The following is a 21,576-nucleotide window of genomic DNA, read 5'->3' as shown; positions in this document are numbered from 1 at the left end:
GAGGCAACATGTCAAAGTTGGGAGCCAATTTTCTTTTGCAAGTCAAATATGAAAAAAGAATCTAAGACCACGAATTCTGATCTATAGGCAGCTTTTTAAGGACTTTCCCCTAACTGCACATGTCAAAAGTGATAATATTATCCATGTCCAACTATTTCTAAGCACCATATAAATTTACACACTGTATTATGCCACCATTTATCTTCATGAGGCTACTGTATCCCCTATTACTGTAAGGGATAAAGGGCACAATCTTTTGTATTGTTACATAAACAAGTCCTCCCTCTACAAATCGCCCCTGGTCTTTACAACGACTTCTTTATTTTTCACAAGTCAAGTGTACAGTATTTGCTTCATTTCCCAACTAAAACTAATCCATGCAAATTCACAGCCTCTTTCCCTTTTTAATTTAGATGGCGCATCTATGACGGAAATCCTAAAGCCGCGTGCTCACATGTACACAATCTTTAACAGAAACTTGACAGCGGTTGATATAAAACAAAACAAGTCATAAAAAAGCAACCTCTGGCAAAAGCCAAAAGAATTAAAACTACACCCTCGCGCGACCACAGCACTACTGTATCCACCCTTTGAACATTACAACCCACCCATTTACCAAAACCGCAGCTTATTCCCGATTTAGAAAAGTAAAGTTCATGGACTTACTAAACTACACAACTCCAGCCAGAAAGCACAAATGGCTTTTCTACGCCTGGCAATTATACAGCATCTGAACTAAAAACCTGTGTATTTCGGCTCAGTATCAGCAGACCACTGTGGACCCCCTTCTTGACATAATAAACAACTGACATCTTCAAAGAGCATTAACTAGGCCCTCTTGTGCCACAGTTTAACAGACAAGAGCAAATGGCTTAACCCACATTATCCATGAAGAAGGGTGCGTTTAATTCTCAGTCCATGGAATATAATTACTGTCCCCATAAGCACATATTTAACTCAGTTCTCTCATGTTTCAGCAGTTTTATTTCCCAAAAGAAGGGGGAGGACAGGTCCCTGAAAGGTTTTAGTGAGGCTTCTCTTGGCACGGGAAGAATGTGATAAACAGGGAAAATACAAGCATGTGGAATGTCTGGACGAGGTTCCTTTGTAAACCTTAAACAGTGCTCCCCCACTGGGCTGTGACACAGCTCTGAATGGAGAAACCATTTTAGAGCCTAACAATTCAGTCTCTCCAGTAAACATTCTAAAAGGAAGACCTCAGAAATTCTAAATATAAAACAGGGGTGTGTTTAAGAAACACTGAAATAGTTCCCTCTTTTCCACCAGGACTGATATTTTTCTTCACCTTGAAGAAGACAAAACATGCTAAACCTGAGAACAGAGACCAGCAATGGTCTGAAAAGAAACTTGAAAGAAATCCAAAAACTCCTTCTGGCCAGGATATCAAGGGCCAGCACTTCGTGTGTTCATTTCCTCGATGTCACCCCAACACCTGTTTAATTCAAGCGTGCGTGTAATTCATCAGTCTTCTTAAAGAAATATGCAAAAAGTTTACCCACGATTCCCAAAGTTTTCTCAGCGCACTGTTTCAGAAAAGGGCTCCATGTCCTAACTTTCAATTGTTGTAGAGAGCAGAAGATTCCTCCCAGGATGTAGTTTACCACTGAACTTTGCAGAAGTCACATGAGCGTGTGGATATGATTGGGGGGGGGGGGCAGTACTGAGGACACATAACAGCTATTTTATCCTTCTTAGAAGGACACAATCCCAGGTTGAATCTAATTGAAGGAGCATTTCTATTTTAGACACGCAAACAAATGAGTGACCCTGAATTCCAATACAAAAACACACAAAAACTCCTAACGGGGCCAAAAATCGTGAACACAAATCAGTGACAGAAACAAAGAATTCTAGATAGTAAACTCCTAAAAACGTTTAAATAAAAAAAAGTCAAGTCACCTTTTCTGGGCTGGATTCTGTAGGTCCAGTTTTCATCATCCGCTTCCACCTGCTGCCCACAAACCGAGAGCTCTCCATCACTGCGAAACAGCCTCTTTGTCTGCCTGGACAAGGAGGAGAAATTTATCCAACTCACAGCACGTGAGAGGGAACCTGGGTTTGACTTGAGTCTGAAGGAACCTGAAGAGCCTTCCTTTTTCATCTTCTTTCACATCAGAATCAACTATAGACAAAGGACAGTCCAGCCAACAAAAAGCTCGTTTTTAAAAATCGTTCCAGGTCCTTTCAATGAAACTGCTCCTTCCTACTTGTTCAGACAATACTGAGAGTCAGGCAGGGCATTCTGCAGAAAGATTGCTTCTATGTCACCCAGTTATAAAGAAAAGAAAAATGAGAGATTAGGAAACAAAAAAAAAAATTTTTTTTTTACCCTAGCCACATTGTGGTACCTGGTCTCTCTAGATCAGGACTATCCACAGTCCCCACCTCGGCCCCAGAAAATATGAAAATAAAAATAACTAAAAGTATAATTTTAAAAATGAAGCAGGGTGTTCATTTCAGGAACGCTTGTCAGGACTTGGTGAAGAACAGGACCAAGGCACTCCGACTCTTTGGTGTGTACCTAGCATCCCATACTGTAATCCTACTCCTCTCCCAGGCATGTTTCCCCACAAGGGCAGAAAGCCAGCCGTCTGTTGCAGACAGAAGGAACTCCTCAGGCTGGAGAGAAAGATTCAGCATCAACCCAGGCGCCTAGTTTAAAGTTCACCCACACAGGTGACTTGGGAGAAATCAAAGAGTTCAGCTCACTTGCCCCAGCTCAGCACAGAATTGTAAACCACCCACTTGCCCTCTTTCCTGTCTGTGAAGCACTCAGGAGCCACAGGACTCCACAAACAATAAAACGGGCTGTGTGGCTATTGCTTGGATTACAGAGTAAGCGCTCCTATGAAAGGCGATAGGCTTTCCCAACACTGAAGCCACCTCATTGGAGACAAAAAACCCCGCCTCCCTGCAGTCAATACTTCAGAGGCAGCTCAAACTTCTTAACTCTGGCAAAGCTACAGAAACGCATACACACTTCTGGACACTTTTTTTTTTTTTAAAGCCAAAACTTAATTATCATCAGACCACACTTCTGGAAGCGGGATTTTGAGAAGGAACTTTCAAAGATTATGTAGTTATATACACATCCAGCATTCCTAAGTGGATTTAGGAATGTCATCATCTAAGGAAATGTACTTCCAAAGGGAATAAAACTGACCCAGCTATTATGTCACTCCCAGCTTTCAGCGAAGGTGAAATGCAGCCGTTCTTGCACCTGTCATTGCCTCTCCCGTCTTCCACCAGCAGCCAGAGTCGGGGGCTGATGAACCACTTCTGCCTCCCCACCGGCAGCCCCTGGGGGTCATTCCTCTCTGGCTTTGAATGATCATCCTATCACAAAGAACCATAATCTGAGAGCTATGCTAGTAGCTTTTAGCTGTAGGCTCTAGCCCTTTGTAAACCCTTAATCAGGGCATGCAAAATATCCAGAGCCACAAGTTGGAATGCATTTGGGTGCATCATTTCACCCAAGGCCAACATAATTCCATGGTCCTAGGGGTATAAAGAACTTCTGCAACTTTTCATCATAGAGACTTGGGTCAGTATCCTCTCCCCAAAGTCATTCAGAGTAAGGGCAAGTAGAGAACTGGGTCCATCTCACTCTCCTGTACTCACTCTCCTGTAATAGCAAATATATTAAAGCTAACAAATTACAAAAGAAAATAAACTTTGATTAAAAATAATAAAAGCAGGATTTTGCATCATACATCTACTGCAATTCACTGAGATTGTAAGAAAAAGGCTCTACACGCCTACCAGGACTGGAACATTTATAGAAGAAAAACACAGAGCAGCTGCCAAGTGTTCCTTGGATGGACAGCTCATATTACCATGGAAACCATGACAGAGAACAGGTACTAGGACTAAAGGGCAAAGGTGCAGAACAGTCCAGGTAGCAAAAACATGGACTCAGTATAAAAGCTCAAAGTGTCCTCAAGAAATCACGTAGTTTAAACCCCTCAATTTACTGATGGAGAAATTCAGGTCCAGAGAACATATGTGATTTGATCACTATTATAAGGGCAAAAATGATATAATTACATATAGCATCAATGGCTAACATCAAAGTTCAAATATCCAATATTATTTCTGAGTCAAAGACTTTGAGAAACTCAAAATATAAAATTAAACTTAGAAAAAAAAAAGACCCTCGTGCCAGAAAATACAAAACATCCCAAATGCTGCTTACCATTTCACATGTTCATGGGACCCCCTGACATCCAAGTATGCATTCTTTAAGGATCCATGGACCCCAAACAAGGAACACAGTGGTATCCCCACTGATGTCTACATCCTGCAGTTACAGTTTTAATTTAGAAATATCTAAGCCCTGAAATAAACCTCATGCTGTCCTTTATATTCAGGAAGTGCTTTTGAACATTGTTCCCAGACCAGCTTCCTTGGAGTGTGCACACATACACATACAATAGCATAGATGAATTGATGTTATTAGTAACTGGTGTGTTTTCCTCTGGTCCCTCCTACACACATCTGGGAAAGAGCTGATGGGAGGGGCTAGAGGAATATTCACTGCCAAGCAATCAAGAAGCAAAATTGGTCCATTCAAGGACTACACTCATGACTCTTCCTCAAAGTAAATACGCACTTATGCTGGACTTCAAAGAAACTTAATGGATTTCCCATCATTCACAAGACCGATGGATATGTTTGCATATAACCAATTCTCCATCTATTAGCTATTCTGTTTCTGTTATACTGAGCTTTGATTATTAATATCTTCACTTACGTAAAAGAAGGTCAAATAACTTAACTACTTTTACAACTGGACCAGAGTTCCCCTATGACCAAGATAAAATGTAATGACTTAAATCAGCTTTGTAGGAAATATTTGTATTTTAACTATCTGTGTTAGATATGTACTCCAATTAGCTTAGAAAAACATAAGTGAACTGCTTAAAAAGCTATTACATTCATTCAACCTATATTTATGCAACAACTATGATGAACCACACACTTTAAGTATCTGGACTATCAACCCTAGGGCCATACAAATCTACCCCTGCCCGCAGCATCGGGGTCATGGCTACTTTGTGCCACGCACATCACATATACTATTGCTAATCTTCATAATAACCCCACAGTGGAAAATCCCTACTTTCAGAGTATAACCTGTTTCTTCAAATATTAGATTCCACTATAATCTTCAATGTAATAAAACATCATAATTTAACCATTTTTTCGCAAAAAATCTACAGTAGAATACACTCTTCCCAGACCTTTTAAACAGACATGCTGAACAGATTTGATCCACACTCCTTACTGTGCAGTGCTTTCCCATCTCCCCCCTCACTGTCAGGCTGTCAAAGTGAAACTTCTGTTGTCATCATACGTGCCAATAACTGCTCCCTTCCTACCATTTTGCCCCTGCTGCGCTTCAGGCAACAGGAAATCATATAAATAATCTTGCTTAAATTATATGCTTCATGGGAGTCATGAGCACTCACGGAGTGAAATACATAGCTTTAGTGGAAGGAAGGGCTTTGTTACAGTTGCCTCCTGGCCAGCACCCTTGTCCTTTCACTTGCGAGATGGAAGCCCAGGGGTTGAAATGGCTGGAGGAGCAGCCTCTAGATAACGACCCCCAGGTGGACCGAAACCGGGTTTATGATTTATTGCCTCTTTTATATTAAGTTCTTAGCACTTGAGGGTGGTGAGGAATTTACCCAACGTTACTGACAAAAAGACAAGAAATTACTCTGTATTATTTTAGGAATGATTTAAGTAATACATTAAAGAAAATTTAACTATAAAAACTGGGATGCACCAGAATATATTACTAAGGGAAGTTCTAGAATCATCTTCTTTGAGAATTCCTGAGTCAAATACCCATTAATTTGGAAAGATTTATTTACATTTCCACCAAGAGTCAAAGGGATAGATTGAATACGTTTGGAAAGTCCTTGCCAAAAGACACAATATTTCATGTTTCCATATATACCGACATCCTTAAAGATGAGTTAAGCTCAAATGGAAGTTTTTGATTTAATAAAAATTGTTAAACATGACAGGATATAGGATTAGACAAATCTCTCAACTCAGTCAGGCATGTAATTGCTGCCCTTGCCATCTGTGTAAAATGCCAGCCAGGAGTAGGAACTAATTTCAAGTGCCATCAGTTTTTTGGCCTCAAGGGCCACAAAGGAGCATTATAACTTTTCATTTCCACGTGTACCTTTTCTGCCCTGACCCTCTGTTACAAAGTCTAAGCTCGTAACTGCTAGCCACACAACAGGCCAATCATTGAGAGATTAAGTTGCTGGGGCAAAGGATAGCGACTTTATTTGGGAAGCCGGCAACCAAACAGAAAAGATGGTGGGCTTGTGCCCCCAAAGAATCATCTTGCCTAAGTGAGAATTCAGGCTCCTTTTATACTAAAAAGGGAGGGCGTAAAGTCAAACACTTCCTGGTTTCCATCCGCTTCCAGAGGGGATGTGTTAATTTCATCCTCCCTGCAGTCATTCACAGGTGGGCCTGGTCAGGATGTTTCCCGTGAGCTAAACAAAGGTATTTTAGCTTAATGCTCATTACCTGGGAAGCAGGGTTCCCAGAGAGTGGCGATTATGTATAATTTAAGCTTATAGGTAACATCCCTTTAGTGATTAACTTGTAATAGAATACAAAAGGTTCTTCTTCCTTATTACACCTCTCCCTCAAACCTGGAAGGAAGAATAGGAGAGGCAGAACCCTGATGTCAGACACCAACGGAGAACAGTGCTGTATGGTCAGAGTGGGTAGAGGTGCTGGCTTGGCTGGAATGGGGCGCACAAACAGAAGGCTTAATGAACAGAGACAAGGGTGAAAAAAACATATACCGCAGCAAGGAGAGTCACTCTCAACTGTGTCTTGTTCTAAAGCAGCCCTGACTGGGTAGAAGCAGTGAAGTGTGGACCCTATCAGATTACCCCATGAGTCACCGAGACCATCAGCTTCTAGGACAGGGTGCAGTAGTTTTTCCAACTGTCATCTCTTGTAAATAATTGAAGAGTAGATTCAAATGCAAACTTTCTATGAGGTAATTTGTACACACGCATAATGAAAGCTTATCTCAACATCTAGAAGTAAACAGTTCGAGCCAGACATGTATCACTAACAACAAAAAACCCATATTGCCCCCAGGGCCACAGCAAGCTAACTCCTACAGTACCCTCCCCTTCCTCATCCCCCTCCCATCCCCTGCGGAACTAAGCAACTGATCTACTCAAGAAGGAAGTCAGAGAAGATGAAACATTGCCAATTAACTATTCAGAGAGAGGTCTATTTTTAGGGTTCTCCTCACCTGCCACTGCTTCAATACTTAAAAGAAAAAAAAGCTCTGCCTTTGCGTTGAGCTTTAGCTTTGAAAGTCAGAATAGGTCCCTTTCGATGGAATTAATAGTGTTTCCCTCAACTGGAAAGATTAAATGCAAACACTTGTATTTATGTATCACCACAAGCCTAAATCCCACCTTTTAGTGTCTTCATGTCTGAAAAGGACTCCTGAACAGTTCTGACACGAAGGCTTAGTGACACTGTTCCCACAGGATCACTTGATACAGGAGCAATATGGCAGCACATTACTGCTCTCAACCCCCTGGGATGTGGCGTGCTACAAGGGGGTAAGGTCTGTCCCTGGTCAGAAGCTGTCACTGATGGATACTGTCACTGATGTGTACTGTGCACTGTTAGGGGCTTGCCAAGAATGCAAACTTTGCCCCAACCTTGACCAAGAAAATGTCCCCATCCGAGAAGCTCCCCTAAAACTAAGCATTCACTTTGAAGATCAAGGATGAACCTACTCTGAAACTGAAATAAAACTCCAAATAAAAAAAATTTTAATCATAATCTCCTTTGTACTTCATACCTCTCCAGATCCTTGTAATTATTATTTTTTCTTACTTACTCAACCAGTTCTTCACAAACTTGTCTTGCACATAAATCATAGGAAATCTTATTAAAACACAGAGTCTGATTCAAGTCTGGAATAGGCTCTGAAATTCCAAATTCCCAAAGCACCCAGGTAGGGCCCTGGACCATCTTCCACTTAGCACAGTACTAGCCAATAACGCTCCCCAAAGGCAGGGATCTCATCCTTTTCCCTCCGTGTTCCCTACGGTACCTAACACACAGCCAGCACTAACCAATGCTGGTCACAAGAGTGAACAACAGAATCGTCTACTCATTCCCATGTTCCCTCTTTCTTTTGATCTTAGCAAGTTCCAGGTCAGAGATAATTTGACCTTTATAACTAAATTCCATTCCTTTATCACCAAGTTACAAAAAGCAGAAGTAAAATTTGTAAACTGTTAAAAATATATAATCTGAATTAAAGAGTTAATAATAAATTTCCATTATCCATGGAGTTATACTGCATCACTTTGAGAAGACAGAAGGTCATTAACTGCTAGGCAGCATGCTTTTCTTAATTTGTAAGGACATCTACATTGCTTCCGTCCACCAAAACTCTGGAATTCAATGATCCCACCCAGAACCTGGGGCAATCAACAACGAGCCAAAATCAGAAAAGCAGCCCACATCCTACCTGGTAATCCATGCAGACAGGCTGGGACCTCCTGGGTTCCACCATGTAAATTTAGTTGCTCTGTGGCAGTGGCAAAAATTTTTTCGTTAAGTTTTTCCTGGTACATGATTAAGACAAAAATGATTTTTTCAGTCAACCTTAAGTGACCTTCCAAAATGTTTATTCTATTTGGCTCTATCTTTAAAACTATATTCACGGGCTTCCCTGGTGGCGTAGTGGTTGAGAATCTGCCTGCCAATGCAGGGGACACGGGTTCGAGCCCTGGTCTGGGAAGATCCCACATGCCGCGGAGCAACTGGGCCCGTGAGCCACAACTACTGAGCCTGCGCGTCTGGAGCCTGTGCTCCGCAACAAGAGAGGCCGCGATAGTGAGAGGCCCGCGCACCGCGATGAGGAGTGGCCCCCACTCGCCGCAACTGGAGAAAGCCCTCGCGCAGAAACGAAGACCCAACACAGCCAAAAAATAAATAAATAAATTTAAAAAATTAAAAAAAAAAACAAAACTATATTCACTACGGCTCTACAGAGCACACTGAATATATATATATTTTTAACAGACATTTTATCATTTCAGCTATTCCCTTTATTATATATACTACCATTCCATGCTAAACATGTGTTAAATATTGCTGATACCAGCAATGATTCCACTGAACCAGACAAATGTGTGAGAAATAAATGAGAAATTCGAACATTAAAAAAAAAAAGGTGGGAGAAAGAAAACTTGAACAGTTCTGCAACCAGTGAGCAGCAGTGGCAATGCCCGTCCTGCTTCCGGCCACACTGTTCTAACTGCATCACCTGCTGCCAGCTTGGTAGGTAAGTGTAGAGTCAGAATGAAGAAATCACAAACTTTCCTGTTGGTTTCCTCCCTCTAACAAAAACCCTGTGAAATATGTATTATCATACCTATTTTACAGATGCAGATACCAAGGATAAAGGTGATAAAGTAACTTGCCTAACAACCCCCCACCAAGTCATTAGGTAGCAGAGTTGAGATTTGAGCCGAGGTCTTTCCTACTCCCAAACGCTGCCCTTCCTTCGACCACGCAGACAGCCACAGCCGCGGGCCTCTCCCCTGGGCTACCACAATACCCTGGGACAGGGGCCCCCTGCTTTCAGCTGCGCTCCCCTCAGAGCTGTCCTCCACGGGCCGGCTCACACTATATTCTAGGCCCCTGGGCCCTTGACCCTTTTGTGCCTCCATCTGCCAAAACACCTCTCATCTTTTTCACCTGCTTAACTTTTACTCAACCCTCAAAATTTCTGCCAGGAGCTATCTCAGTTGAAATAAGCAAACGTTTATTAGGCGCTATACGGCTTAACTGCTGCTGCATAACAAGGCACCCCAAAACTCAGTGGCCTGAAACAACAATCATTTAGGATTTCTCACGATTCTGCGGGTCATCTGGAGGGCAGCTAACCTAGGCTAGACTCGGCTTGGGGTGGCTCTGCTCCAGTATGCCCGAGACTGAGAAATTTCCTAGGACATGGAAATTATTTTAAAATGGGGGCAGTCCCAGGCACACTGGGATGGTTGGTCACCCTAGGGATAACCTGTAGTGCTTCTCCTCCCTCCTAGGACCAGCAGGCCAGTCCAGGCTTACCTTTCTCGTGGCAACGGCACCAAAGAGCAAAGCTCAACTGCACCAACTTCTTCTGCATCAGGGCTGCTAACATTCATTGGCCAAAGCAAGTCACGTGGCCAAGCCAACTTGATTGGGGCGGGGCAACACACTGCACTCACCTGAGCAAGCGAGGGGAAGGGAGTGCCTATTTCTGAATCTCATCTACCACAGGCACCTGCTGGGCAAGTTACTGAGGGTGAGAGACTCCTAGGACATCATTCCCGACCTCAGGGATTAGACTGCGTTAGATGCCACGTTCCCATGGCACACCATGAAGAGAAATGCTGCCCTTCCCCTATCACATCTGAAATCATGCATTTGCCACGGAAGACTCTAAGCTGCCCAAGTGGGAAAACCGAGGCGTGTACAGTACCTAGCATACAGTAAGGACTAAATCAATGCTTGTTAAACTAAACTGGTCAATTATATGCCCTTCATCATCTCATAGTCAACTCTCTCTTATTATATATACTCCAGTTTCTTTACTGGACTACCTTTGACATGCTCCCACACAAAATGATGGATTACACGCAGGGGTCAGCAAAGTTTTTTGTAAAGAGCCAGAGAGAAAATATTTTAGGCTTCGTCAGCTCTACGGTCTCTGTTCCAACGACTCTATCTGCCATTGTGGCAAAAAAAAGCACCAGACAATATGTAAACCAATCAGGGTGGCTGGGTTTCAATAAAACTTTACTTACAAAAACAGGTGGTGGGCTGTATTTGGTCCCTAGACCATAGCCTATTGACCCTGGGTTAGAAGAAAAAGTAGGAATGGCACTCGGAGTTGTGCAGACTGCACAAGCACAGATAGTTCAAACCAGTGTTTCCCAAAATGTGTTCCTTAGGATACCGGTATCAGAATCAACTTGGATTGGGGTAGGCGAGTTAGGAGGCCAGGAGGACTTGTTAAAAATGCACATTCCTGGATCCTATTTAGTTCACATCTCTGGAGAGGAACCTGGGAGTCCACATTTAAATGAGTCTCATGCATGTTACAATTTGAAAATCACTAGTTTCAACATCATTACACTACGATTCAAATAGATATGCAGAATTCAAATCTTTACGCATAATTTCACTAAAAATGCACAAACATTATATCAAAGTATAGATATAATACCAAATGAATACAAAATAGACTAGGATGATATATCATAGGATATTACAAGCAGGATATAGTATAACAAATTTTTAATTTTTTTACTTTGGCATTTGTTTTTCCATAATTTGTATGCTAAACACAGGCTATAAATGTTTTAGTCAAGTAATGTTTAATTTTCATGCAGAATTATTTTAGACATAGAGAAAAGGAGAGAAATCAGCACAGATTTAATAGTTAACGTATGGCTATACTTGTTTCAGTTTTTTAAAAAAAAAGTAGTACAGATAAATTTCCCTCTTGTCCCCAATCTCACAGTGGTAACATCATTCTAAATTTGGTGTGTATCATTCCCAAACATATTTTCCACACTTTTTCTACATACCAGTGAGGTCATCAACAAGACACAGTACTGTTTTGTGTGTCAAAGTTTTATAAATTATATTATACTGCAAATCATTCTTTTTTAAAAATTTATTTACTTATTTTACTTATTGATTTTTGACTGCTTTGGGTCTTCGTTGCTGCGCGCGGGCTTTCTCTAGTCGTGGCGAGCGGGGGCTACTCTTCGTTGTGGTGCGCGGACTTCTCATTGCAGTGGCTTCCCTTGTTGCGGAGCACGGGCTCTAGGCGCAGGGGCTTCAGTAGTTGTGGCTCATGGACTCCAGTAGTTGTGGCTCATGGGCTCTAGAGCGCAGGCTCAGGAGTTGTGGCGCACGGCCTTCGTTGCTCTGTGGCACGTGGGAACTTCCCGGACCAGGGCTTGAACCCGTGTCCCCTGCATTGGCAGGCAGATTCTTAACCACTGCGCCACCAGGGAAGCCCTGCAAATCATTCTTAAAGTTATTTTTATAAAATAGTTAATATTTAAAAATTTCCACTCACTCTGCAACCAGAGGCATGATGGGTAAAGGTACCATGGACCTGGTACCTCTCATGAACCAATTCACCTGATCCTTTCCCTACAACCTTGTTTAGGTAATTAAAGGAACACTTCACAGCAGGGTATGTCTAAGAAAAATCGATATCTAAGCTTCTACACTCGATGTGCAAATCTGCTTAAGGGAATGGCCTTTTGTGTTTCTCCCACACACTGTGTCTATTAAAACTTCACTCGTTGCATAAGAGTGTTTTCTTTAAAAGCTTAACAAATTTAAGCTTTCTGGAGCACGTGAAAATATAACAAAGCATATAATGATGGCTTTATATGTTTTTCTCTTCATTCAGCTCAACAATTTTTATAGTCATCAAAATCTCCAAGTAAAAAGGCTACTTAGAGAAGAGCAATTCAATCTGATGATGATGACTTTGGCTGTCCCTGTACAATCACATTTGTCACAGTCTTAATAAACTCACTTTGATAAGGAGAAATTCAGAAAACAAATGACCTAAAAGACACTTAAGACGTTCAGAAATTTTTGGTTCAAACACTTGCTCTCCAGGGTCAAAATGAATGTGTTAAATCAAGGGAATTTTTGTTTCTATAACATGCTTCTTTAAGATGACGCTGTCGAAAAGAACTTCAAAGAAGGATGAAGTATTTCTACAAAATAAACACTAGACCCTTGTCACTGATGGCAGACTGGAGTGGGTGGATAGAGACAGGCTAGCACAGACGGAGGCATTAGTTACAGAGACTCCGCCTTCTAATCTCCCTTCTCCCAGCCCAGCCACTCTGCTGTCTCCCTGAAACGCAGGGACAATGACGACAGGGTTCCCTCAAAAGGCCCCAAGTGAGCAGCACCCTCTGTTCTCATTCCTGGGCTCAAGCCCCTGCAAGACAAAGACACCAGGGACCCTGAAAACTAACTGGGGAGATGCTGACATCACTAGCACTTGATAATTGGTAGGTTATCTTCACCTGAGGCAGCAGTAAAGAGGTAACCATGGATCTCACAGGACTTGAAGTAGAGGTGGCTGGTACACAAGTGGAGACGTCTGGTAAGGCCAGAAGCAGGAGATTAAAATTGTGGCTGCATATATAGGAAGGGGATGGTGAGCTGCAAAGGAGGGTCAGACTCCCATCAGGAAAACAGTTCACTCAACGCCAGCATCGTGAGGAAAAGAACCAAGCATGCAGGCCTCACCTACACAGACAAAATTCTCAAGGAACTGCACCTGTGTCATTTTCTCAAGGAACTGCTAGGCCCATTTCTCTTCCCAAATGAGGTGAGGCCATGAATGGTTTGAAGAAAAGTGTGAAATCCTGACAGGTAAAAAGGAATGACTACAAAAATAGCACAGGTGTAGCTTACCTCATAAGTAATGACAGTTGTGTAGAATAGCTAAAAAGTAAAGAAACTTCCACATTTCATCACCAAATACACACATGCACACACATACTCAAGATGTGCTCCAGCATCTTCTAAAGTTTAGTTTGCTGACAATATTTGGTAGAGGAGGAATGAATACAGAAGAAAAGTACCAGTTACTGTATAGTTCCATAAAATACACATTATTGGTTATAGTTGATAAGGAAATGCTTGGCTAAAAGTAAATTACAATTCAAAATAAGAAAAAAAGTTAACGGTGTCACATAACCTTTAATTTATCACATAGTGCAATACTGCTTGTTCAGGCTATAGGAAATTATAGTAGGTTGTAGCCTGTATCTGAGATTAGGTCAAAGGGTGTCACTTAAGGAAGTGACATCATTTAAGAATTACCTAAGTCAAGAAAGAATTAATATGTAAGCATATGCTCAGCCATTTCCACAAGAGACACCCTTTACAAAATGAGATGCCAATGAAGCCTGAGGAAAGTTCAAAATCTAACTTACCTATCTAAGGGACAGCCTCATACTAAAGAATAATTAAGGAAACAACAGCCTAATAAAGTGTTTTGTCACCAGCCTAGTAAAGGTAGGAGAGAAAGATGAGGACAGAGGTGATGACCAGTAAGCATTTGTGGGTGTCCAGTGTCCAGAGCTGAGCACAGTATCTGGAACCCTGTAAGTTCCCAAATGTCTGATGGCCTAGCCCTGCTCAAAGAAACACAGGATGGGTCAGGTCCAAGTGAAACTGCATTCGTTTTTTAAAAACGTTAAGTGCCAAACAAAAAACCCCAAACCCAATCTATGCATAACCTACTGAATAAGAATCTTTTACAAAAGGTGATTCTAATATTCACCCACGGTTGAGAATCAAGGCACTAATACAATTCCAGCTGGGCCTGACCCATCCCGTGTCTCTCTGGCCATCAAACACTTTGTCTGTGTAAGGTATGCCCCCTACCCCCAATTAAGAAACACCAATCTTTGAGAAAGTTTACATTTTCTTTACAGATAAAGCTAAGTTAATGCTGGTTCTGTGTTTCAACTAACAATATTTAAAGGAACAATAAAATGAAGCAGCCTGCCATTTTTCCAATTCTAACTTTTAAAAATGTTTAAAAGAGCATCAGATGCAAAGCATAAATTAGTCTCCTCAGAAGCTTACTAGACAGCATCGGTGTCACTGGGGCCTGGGGGTGGGGGGGAAGCGGGGTCCGCATCTGAAGGGCCGAGAACAAACACTGCCTTCCACAGTCACTAGGAAAACTAAGTCTTACACTCACGCTGATTGTTTGAATTACAGGAGCTTGGGACCAAAGGAGATCTTAGAGATTATTCAGTCATACACTTTCATCTTACAGATGAGGAAACAAAGAATCTGAGGGGTTTTGTGTGACACTGTGACACTAGCTCCATGGCTGCAGGAATTCCATCTAAGTAGTTTACCACCGTGTGGCCCAGCCTTTAACAGATACCCCAGAACATTTTTAGAAATTGTCAGGTCATCAGCAAAGTTGGGACCCAGAGTCAGGCACAGTTTAAAATAATGATGATGATGATGATGATGGTGATGAAGATGATGCAACTACACTGAAAATAAACTGATCTTAAGAGAGGTAAAGCAATTTTCCAAGATTACACTCCTCCAGTACTCTGGAGCCTGAATCCCATCTGTCTTCACCGTGGTTTTGAATTGCCAGAATCATTTGTCCATAGAACAGACATGAGGCATAAAAAACCATTCTTTCTGAGATTAACACAGGTAACTGATCTCTCAGAATGTGTCGTTGTTATTAGTATTTTAACACCTGGCCTGGAAAAAAGGTTCCAGAGAGAAGAGAAAATTAACTTTGTCAGATTTGCAACATTAAGTATACAAGGTTTAATTTAGAGCAGATGGCCTTATTAGAGATAAGACTTTTTGCCTCATCCATGATCCACTGAAAATCATGCTCAAAGCCTGACATGGTTTGCCTGTGGTTGACCAGCAGGTGGCAGAACAGAACAATCCGTCTTCTGTAAAGCCCCAAGCAGTAGAGGATGGGTAAATTCAGGGATGGAGTATTTGTAGTATTCAAACACTGGCCAAGCCTGGGTTAGGAACCAGCCAAGAATCCTGCATAAAACTCAAAACCTGACGGTATCTTATAAAATAGAAACAGTCGGGTATCCATTCACTTCAATAACCTATGGGTTAAAATTCCGAAGTGTCTCTCATACTTACACAGGCCGGATGGGTGAGGAGCTAAAGAAGAAAGATCACAGAGGGCGCTGTCCAGCCTTTAGGACATTCGGGCATCCATGTCAGTGTTTCCTAAACCTGCCTGCTCGTCGGCATGACCTGGGGGGTGCTTATTAAAACACAAACTCTTTGGGGCTTCCCTGGTGGCGCAGTGGTTGAGAGTCTGCCTGCCAATGCAGGGGACACGGGTTCGAGCCCTGGTCTGGGAAGATCCCACATGCCGCGGAGCAACTAGGCCCGTGAGCCACAACTACTGAGCCTGCGCGTCTGGAGCCTGTGCTCCGCAACAAGAGAGGCCACAATAGTGAGAGGCCCGCGCACCGCGATGAAGAGTGGCCCCCACTTGCTGCAACTAGAGAAAGCCCTCGCACAGAAACGAAGACCCAACACAGCCAAAAATAAATAAATAAAAATTAAAATTAAAAAAACCCCACAAACTCTGGGGCCCCATCCCAGACACACAGAATCTCTGGGGAAAGGGCCAGGGAAGCACCTGGGGGGCTGATCAGACAAGTTTGGGGGTCACTGGCTGTGTACTAACTACCTGGAGGGCAGGTACAGGTCAGGGTAGGCATCGACTGGCTGGGCGAGGCTGACTAACCTCACTGCCCAGCACGGGGTAGGGCCCTACGGCTCCCTGTCAGCTGGGGGACCCGCCAGGCTCCCCACCCCTGACCCCGCATCTCTCTGTCCCTCCTTTTCACTCCTGAACCTCACTTATCCCATCTCCCCTCTCCTGGTTCACTCCTGCCTGCGGCTCACCAGCTGCAGCGTGAATGAATTTGCTACTTGGCATTTTCAGTCTCTTTTTCTAGAGGCTGCCCTCCTCTCCCCGTGACCCCCTCTACTGCAAACAACAAAACGCCTCCCCGCAGGTGCGGTGCTCCTCGACACACGTTCCGTCTGGAGCGGGGACAGTACGGCCCCCACTCGTTGCTCACATCCTGTGAGTCCCTAACACCTCGTAAATGGGGAAAACAGCCTGACCACAGGTTGGATCGCCCACCTCCACTGGGCCCTCGTCTTTCTACAGCATTTCTACGCTTACTTTGCACGTTGCCCAGGTTGTTCCAAACCATTAGGTTTTCCTTTCAGCCTCACTCCCACCTTCATACCCAGACTCAGAGATAACCTCCCTTTAAATAAAGCAACAGTCGAGACGTCCCTCTACCATTCTCCCTTCTGCCCTAAGGGAAATCCCCCCAGCTTCCAGCTTAGTTTGATCCATCTGGGCCTCCACGTTCTGCCACGTCAGCCTTGAACCGCAGCCCTGATCTTGTCAAATGCTGCTCAGGAGACGCCGTTGCTAATCTAACCCAGGCTTCCCAGTCTTTGATTTAGGCCCCGTCAGCAGAGGCCGACCCACCCCCTTCTAGATTCATCTCAGTACCCCTTCCTCGGTTGCATGATTTCTGACCCTCCAAAGTGGCTGTTTATTTATGCACACCCTCACCCCGAGAACTCGCAAGGCACCACTGAGTTGGGCATATGGGATTCCTTAGTTTGCCATAGGTAACTGATGTCGAACCACCCATACTACCCGTTCTCCTGTCCACCAGTGATGGGCAACTCCTTGAGAAGAAAAATGTTAATTCTGTTGGTGTTCAGTAGAAATTTACTGAATAGATCATGTAGGAAGCAAGGCTTTTCCACTTTCCTCCCCTATCCCCCCAAGACATGCTCGTACAGCACAGAGAGGGGGACAGCACAAATATCTGAATTAGGCACAGCTGGATTCCAATCTTGATTTCAACACATACTTATTGACAGTTTGATCTTGGGCAAGCCTCTCTGAATCCAGCCACCCACTGAAAACATAGAAACAAGAATAATACTGCCACCTAGTGGGGTTATGAGTCAAGCACATAGCACTGTAGGACGCCCTCAATGCATATATAGAAATCATTATTGTCAGGCGTATCTTTTTGAACTGGAGAATTTGCAAAATACAATCAGAAAAAAAATAGGTAAGGGACTATTGGCACCAGTTTATCAAAAAACAAAAACAAAAACCACTGGTAGTAAAATATTATACCATGGTTTAAGCTGCAGGAAGAAAAAGGGATAAAATTACAGAAACTTTCACATATGATTTAACTTTGAAAGTTACCCTTTAAAAATATTTGGTTTTTTTTTTTTTTGGTACAATTATTCCCTGACAATTGATGTAGTCTCATAGCCATAATTAAAGAGAATTAATCATGACCCTCAGAATACTGTGCTGTCCCCCTTCCCCAAAACATTCAAGTCAGATTATCACTTTTAGAGAATACATAGGTTAGTTTCTAACAGGCATAGCACTGATATTTCAGTGTACCTGTCAATCGAGCCTGCATGAAAGAGAATCATTACATGAAAATAGTAGAACACAAGATTATTTTTATACAATAGTGACTCTGCAAAAACTACGTTGCAAAAGCTAAAAATTAGGTGTCAGGTATGCAGATTGCTGTTCTTAACGAAAAACGTCTGTGGATATATTTCAGTAGGGTGATCTCAATATTTTTTTAAAACATAGTGAGGTATATTGAACAGGGTAGCTAGGAGCTATTTTACAGCTTTTGAAAAGAAATCCTGATAGAGCAAAACTTTTGCCTGTAGACAATAATGAACCTTTCTCTGACAGTATCACATACGCATCATTCTATACCAAATGCCATAGCCACAGGAAATCATTTGCCCACAGCCTTACAAATCAAAGTTTACTTGCTTCCTCATTTTCTGTCATGGACTCCCTTGGCCATACTCTGTCATAGCAATTCACTTCAAAATTTAAAAATAAAGGTTTGTTTCATGGAGCTTTGATGAATCCCATCTGAAGGCCATTAAAACATACACACCCACTTCCACACAAACCAGAAAATCCGTAGAATTCAGAGGCTCATCAAGTCTTGAAGCTGGCAGTCATCCTAGCAACAAATAATTCACACTTCCCCTTATGGGCAGAAAGAAGGCCGAGAGGTTTAGTGATTCAGCCACTGTCACCGAGGCAGTCGGGGCACTGCTGGGGCTGGAACCCTGGTTTCCTTGCCCCATCCAGGTTCTCCCTGCTTTACCACGCCTCCGCTCTGGCTCTGAAGTTAGTGAGTCCCCCTTGATACTCTTCAAGTCCATCAATGAGTCATGTTTCCGTTTCCTCACTCTGTTCCAAGTCGTCTTTGGTAGCACAGAGTTCATTCATTCACAATAACGCTAACTTGCTTGTACAGAGTACCAGCACACTCAAGAGTTATGAATTACACGTCACCTTCAAATCGGTGAAGCCGATGGCTAACTAAATCTAAAAATAAAAATTAAAAAAATCTAACTCTTAGCACTTAAAATACTTCCTTTCAACCTACTGTAAAACAACAGCCTATTTAGGAGATGAAAAGTGAGTCATTGCTTTCAGCCAGCAGACGGGCTCACCAGGCACAAACTCGCACATTATACACATTATACTTCATGGGCCTTTTAAATATTTACTTGTTAGCAGTATTCTTCCTTTCAGGTCAAAGATTATAGTACTGAGCAACACAAAGAAAGCAGAAGGATATAGTTATGAATTAGTAAACTGCTTTGCCAAGCCTTCCATTTGTTAATTCAGTCCAACTTCAAAGGGGATTTTAAAAAGTGGTTCAGCTGTCAGAAATTAACCCTCAGAAAATTACTGAATCAGAAAGTGACTTGGCCAGTCTTTCCCAAACTGGTGTTAAGGAAAAATACTTAGTTGTAGGTATAATAGGAGCAAAAAGTCTCTTCCTATGCAAATAAGTTTATTTAACTGAAACAAAGTTTTAAAGAGATTTTTTTGTTACCGTGTTAACCACAGGACTTTCCCAGCCTTTGATATGCTAATGATGCTGAAAATTTCCAAGGGTAGGGTGAGAGGGGATTTCAGTTTATTTGATCACATCTATTATCTGGAGGGAGGCAGCGGTGTTGGGAATAAAATATGAGAAACACACTACCCCAGTTCCTCGCTTCCAGGCAACAGAGAGTGGAGAAAGGACTTGTTTGTTTGTGTTTTTTTTAGGGTATTTTATTTTATTTTTGTTTTTGTTTTTGTTTTTTGTTTGTTTTTAACATCTTTATTGGACTATATATACTTGTGCTTTAGCAGCAGAGAATAGTTAACATTCCCATTCACAACTATTTCAGGATAAGGTGAGAGTCTTTATTAAATCAAATGGGGATCGGGAGGAGGAGCCTAAACAGAGCTAAATCCCTAAGAGCTTAATTTCTCACGGCCACCAGGATTGCCAATTCCCCTGGGCTTCTGAAATCGCTCCCTGGCTCTCAGCAAAACCAGCCTCCTTACCTGTTCCTGTGGAATGACTTGGAGTGGTTGTGTACTTTCCCTGAACTCTTTGAAGTTCATGCTCTAGTCTAGTTCAATGGGTTTTAACCATAGCTGTACATCAGAATCACCAAGGGAGCTTTCAACTCTACAGATGTGTGGGCACAATGCCAAATCTACAGAATCCAACTTGATTCCCAAGAAGCAGCAGCCAGAGCTGAAAACCACTGTTCTGCTTCCTAGGAAGACAAAGTCAATCGACAAATCATTAACCATGCGTGGACCATGCATTGAGCCCATTGACATTAATAAGGAAGGGTTGCATAGCAAGATTTTAATAAATCCCCAAGTTTACTGACAAATCACAGGTGGCTTTTTTTTCTTTTCTGGGCCGTTTTCACAAAGAAACAAAAATGTATTCCTTGGAGAGGAGTAGGTACTTGGAACAAAGCACGCTCCCCAAAGCCCGTTCGGGCGCAGAGGGCTGTGGCTGGGGATCTACTGGTTCCCTGAGCTGAGTCCCCGCTCCCCCCCACAGCCCACCCTGCACATGACCCTAATTTGGGACTCATTTCATTACATGTCTTGAACCTTTGGAGGTCACCTGAGAAAATGAAAACCAGAAGTGTTCACTATACTAAAGCCAAGACTACTGTATGCTACACAGCACGGGGTACGGGCTTCCAGGGGGATCTTCGTAAGGAGCTCAGTCACCTACATGAGATAGAAAGTGACTTATGAAAACCAGCTTTCTTCCTACATTATATTTACTTAGCCTTTCTTATACATATACTCTCTAAGCAGAGTATGTCAGAAAAGGGAACAAACATGACAAAATGTGAGAGAGTTAAAATAGGGGACCCTGGAATAGAATATAAAAAGAATCTCTCTCTCTTTCCTTTCTGAATTTCTTTAATCAGCAGAAAAGATATCTACGGACAATGAATGGGTAAAAATAGTCCAGCATAAAGACGGAGTTGAGAAATGGTTAGGAAGCAAAGCCATGAGTCCTGATGCAGATGATGGATAAGAGAAAGTGAGGGGTCTAGAGGCTGCCAAGGCTCCTGCTGCCACACCATCTTTTGTATATGCACCCGCTGCAGGATTTGTATAATTGACAAAGGTAGCTCCAATATGGCCCACCTTTCTCCTCATTTATGATAGCATGGTGGCATTTCTGGGTCTCTCTCTCTCTCCTTTAATACTGCCTTCCTTCCCAACCCCAAGGAGAAAAAGAAGGCCATAAATTTCTGTTTGAAAACTTAAACCAAACACATTCAGGACAAAAGTACCTCTTCCTTTGCATCTCTCACACAAAGCGACTTGAAAGGCACTTCTTTGGCAAAGATCTCAACGTCTTCAGGTATTCAAGTGTCAGTCTGATGTAGGCAAAAGAACAGGGCCTAGGAGTCAGAATCTACATTGTCTGACCAGTGGTGTCAGCCTGGATAAGTTGCTGAAATTCTCTGGACATTGTGACTGTAAAATGA

At 42.5% G+C, this 21,576-nt stretch overlaps 1 protein-coding gene across 9 annotated transcripts in view; it reads right to left on the bottom strand.

Moving 5' to 3' along the window:
• NHSL1 (NHS like 1) overlaps positions 1–21,576 on the bottom strand; it is a gene marked incomplete at its 5' end in the record, with an annotated part of 304,070 nt that overhangs the window by 125,397 nt on the left and 157,097 nt on the right. For 2 of the 9 annotated variants that reach the window (XM_082405604.1, XM_082405598.1), the window contains one exon: positions 8,567–8,626. The exons of 3 other annotated variants lie outside the window; for them this stretch is intronic. In XM_082405604.1, the coding sequence (XP_082261730.1) occupies positions 8,567–8,626 (60 nt within the window). 4 more of the 9 variants (XM_082405607.1, XM_082405606.1, XM_082405609.1 and 1 more) reach the window with 4 other exon arrangements.

Source organism: Balaenoptera borealis (genome assembly GCF_965194805.1).
Source record: "Balaenoptera borealis genome assembly, chromosome: 9".
Taxonomy (NCBI): Eukaryota; Metazoa; Chordata; class Mammalia; order Artiodactyla; family Balaenopteridae; genus Balaenoptera; species Balaenoptera borealis.
The sequence above is the reverse complement of the archived record's forward strand: the minus strand, read 5'-3'. Positions and strand labels throughout refer to the sequence as shown.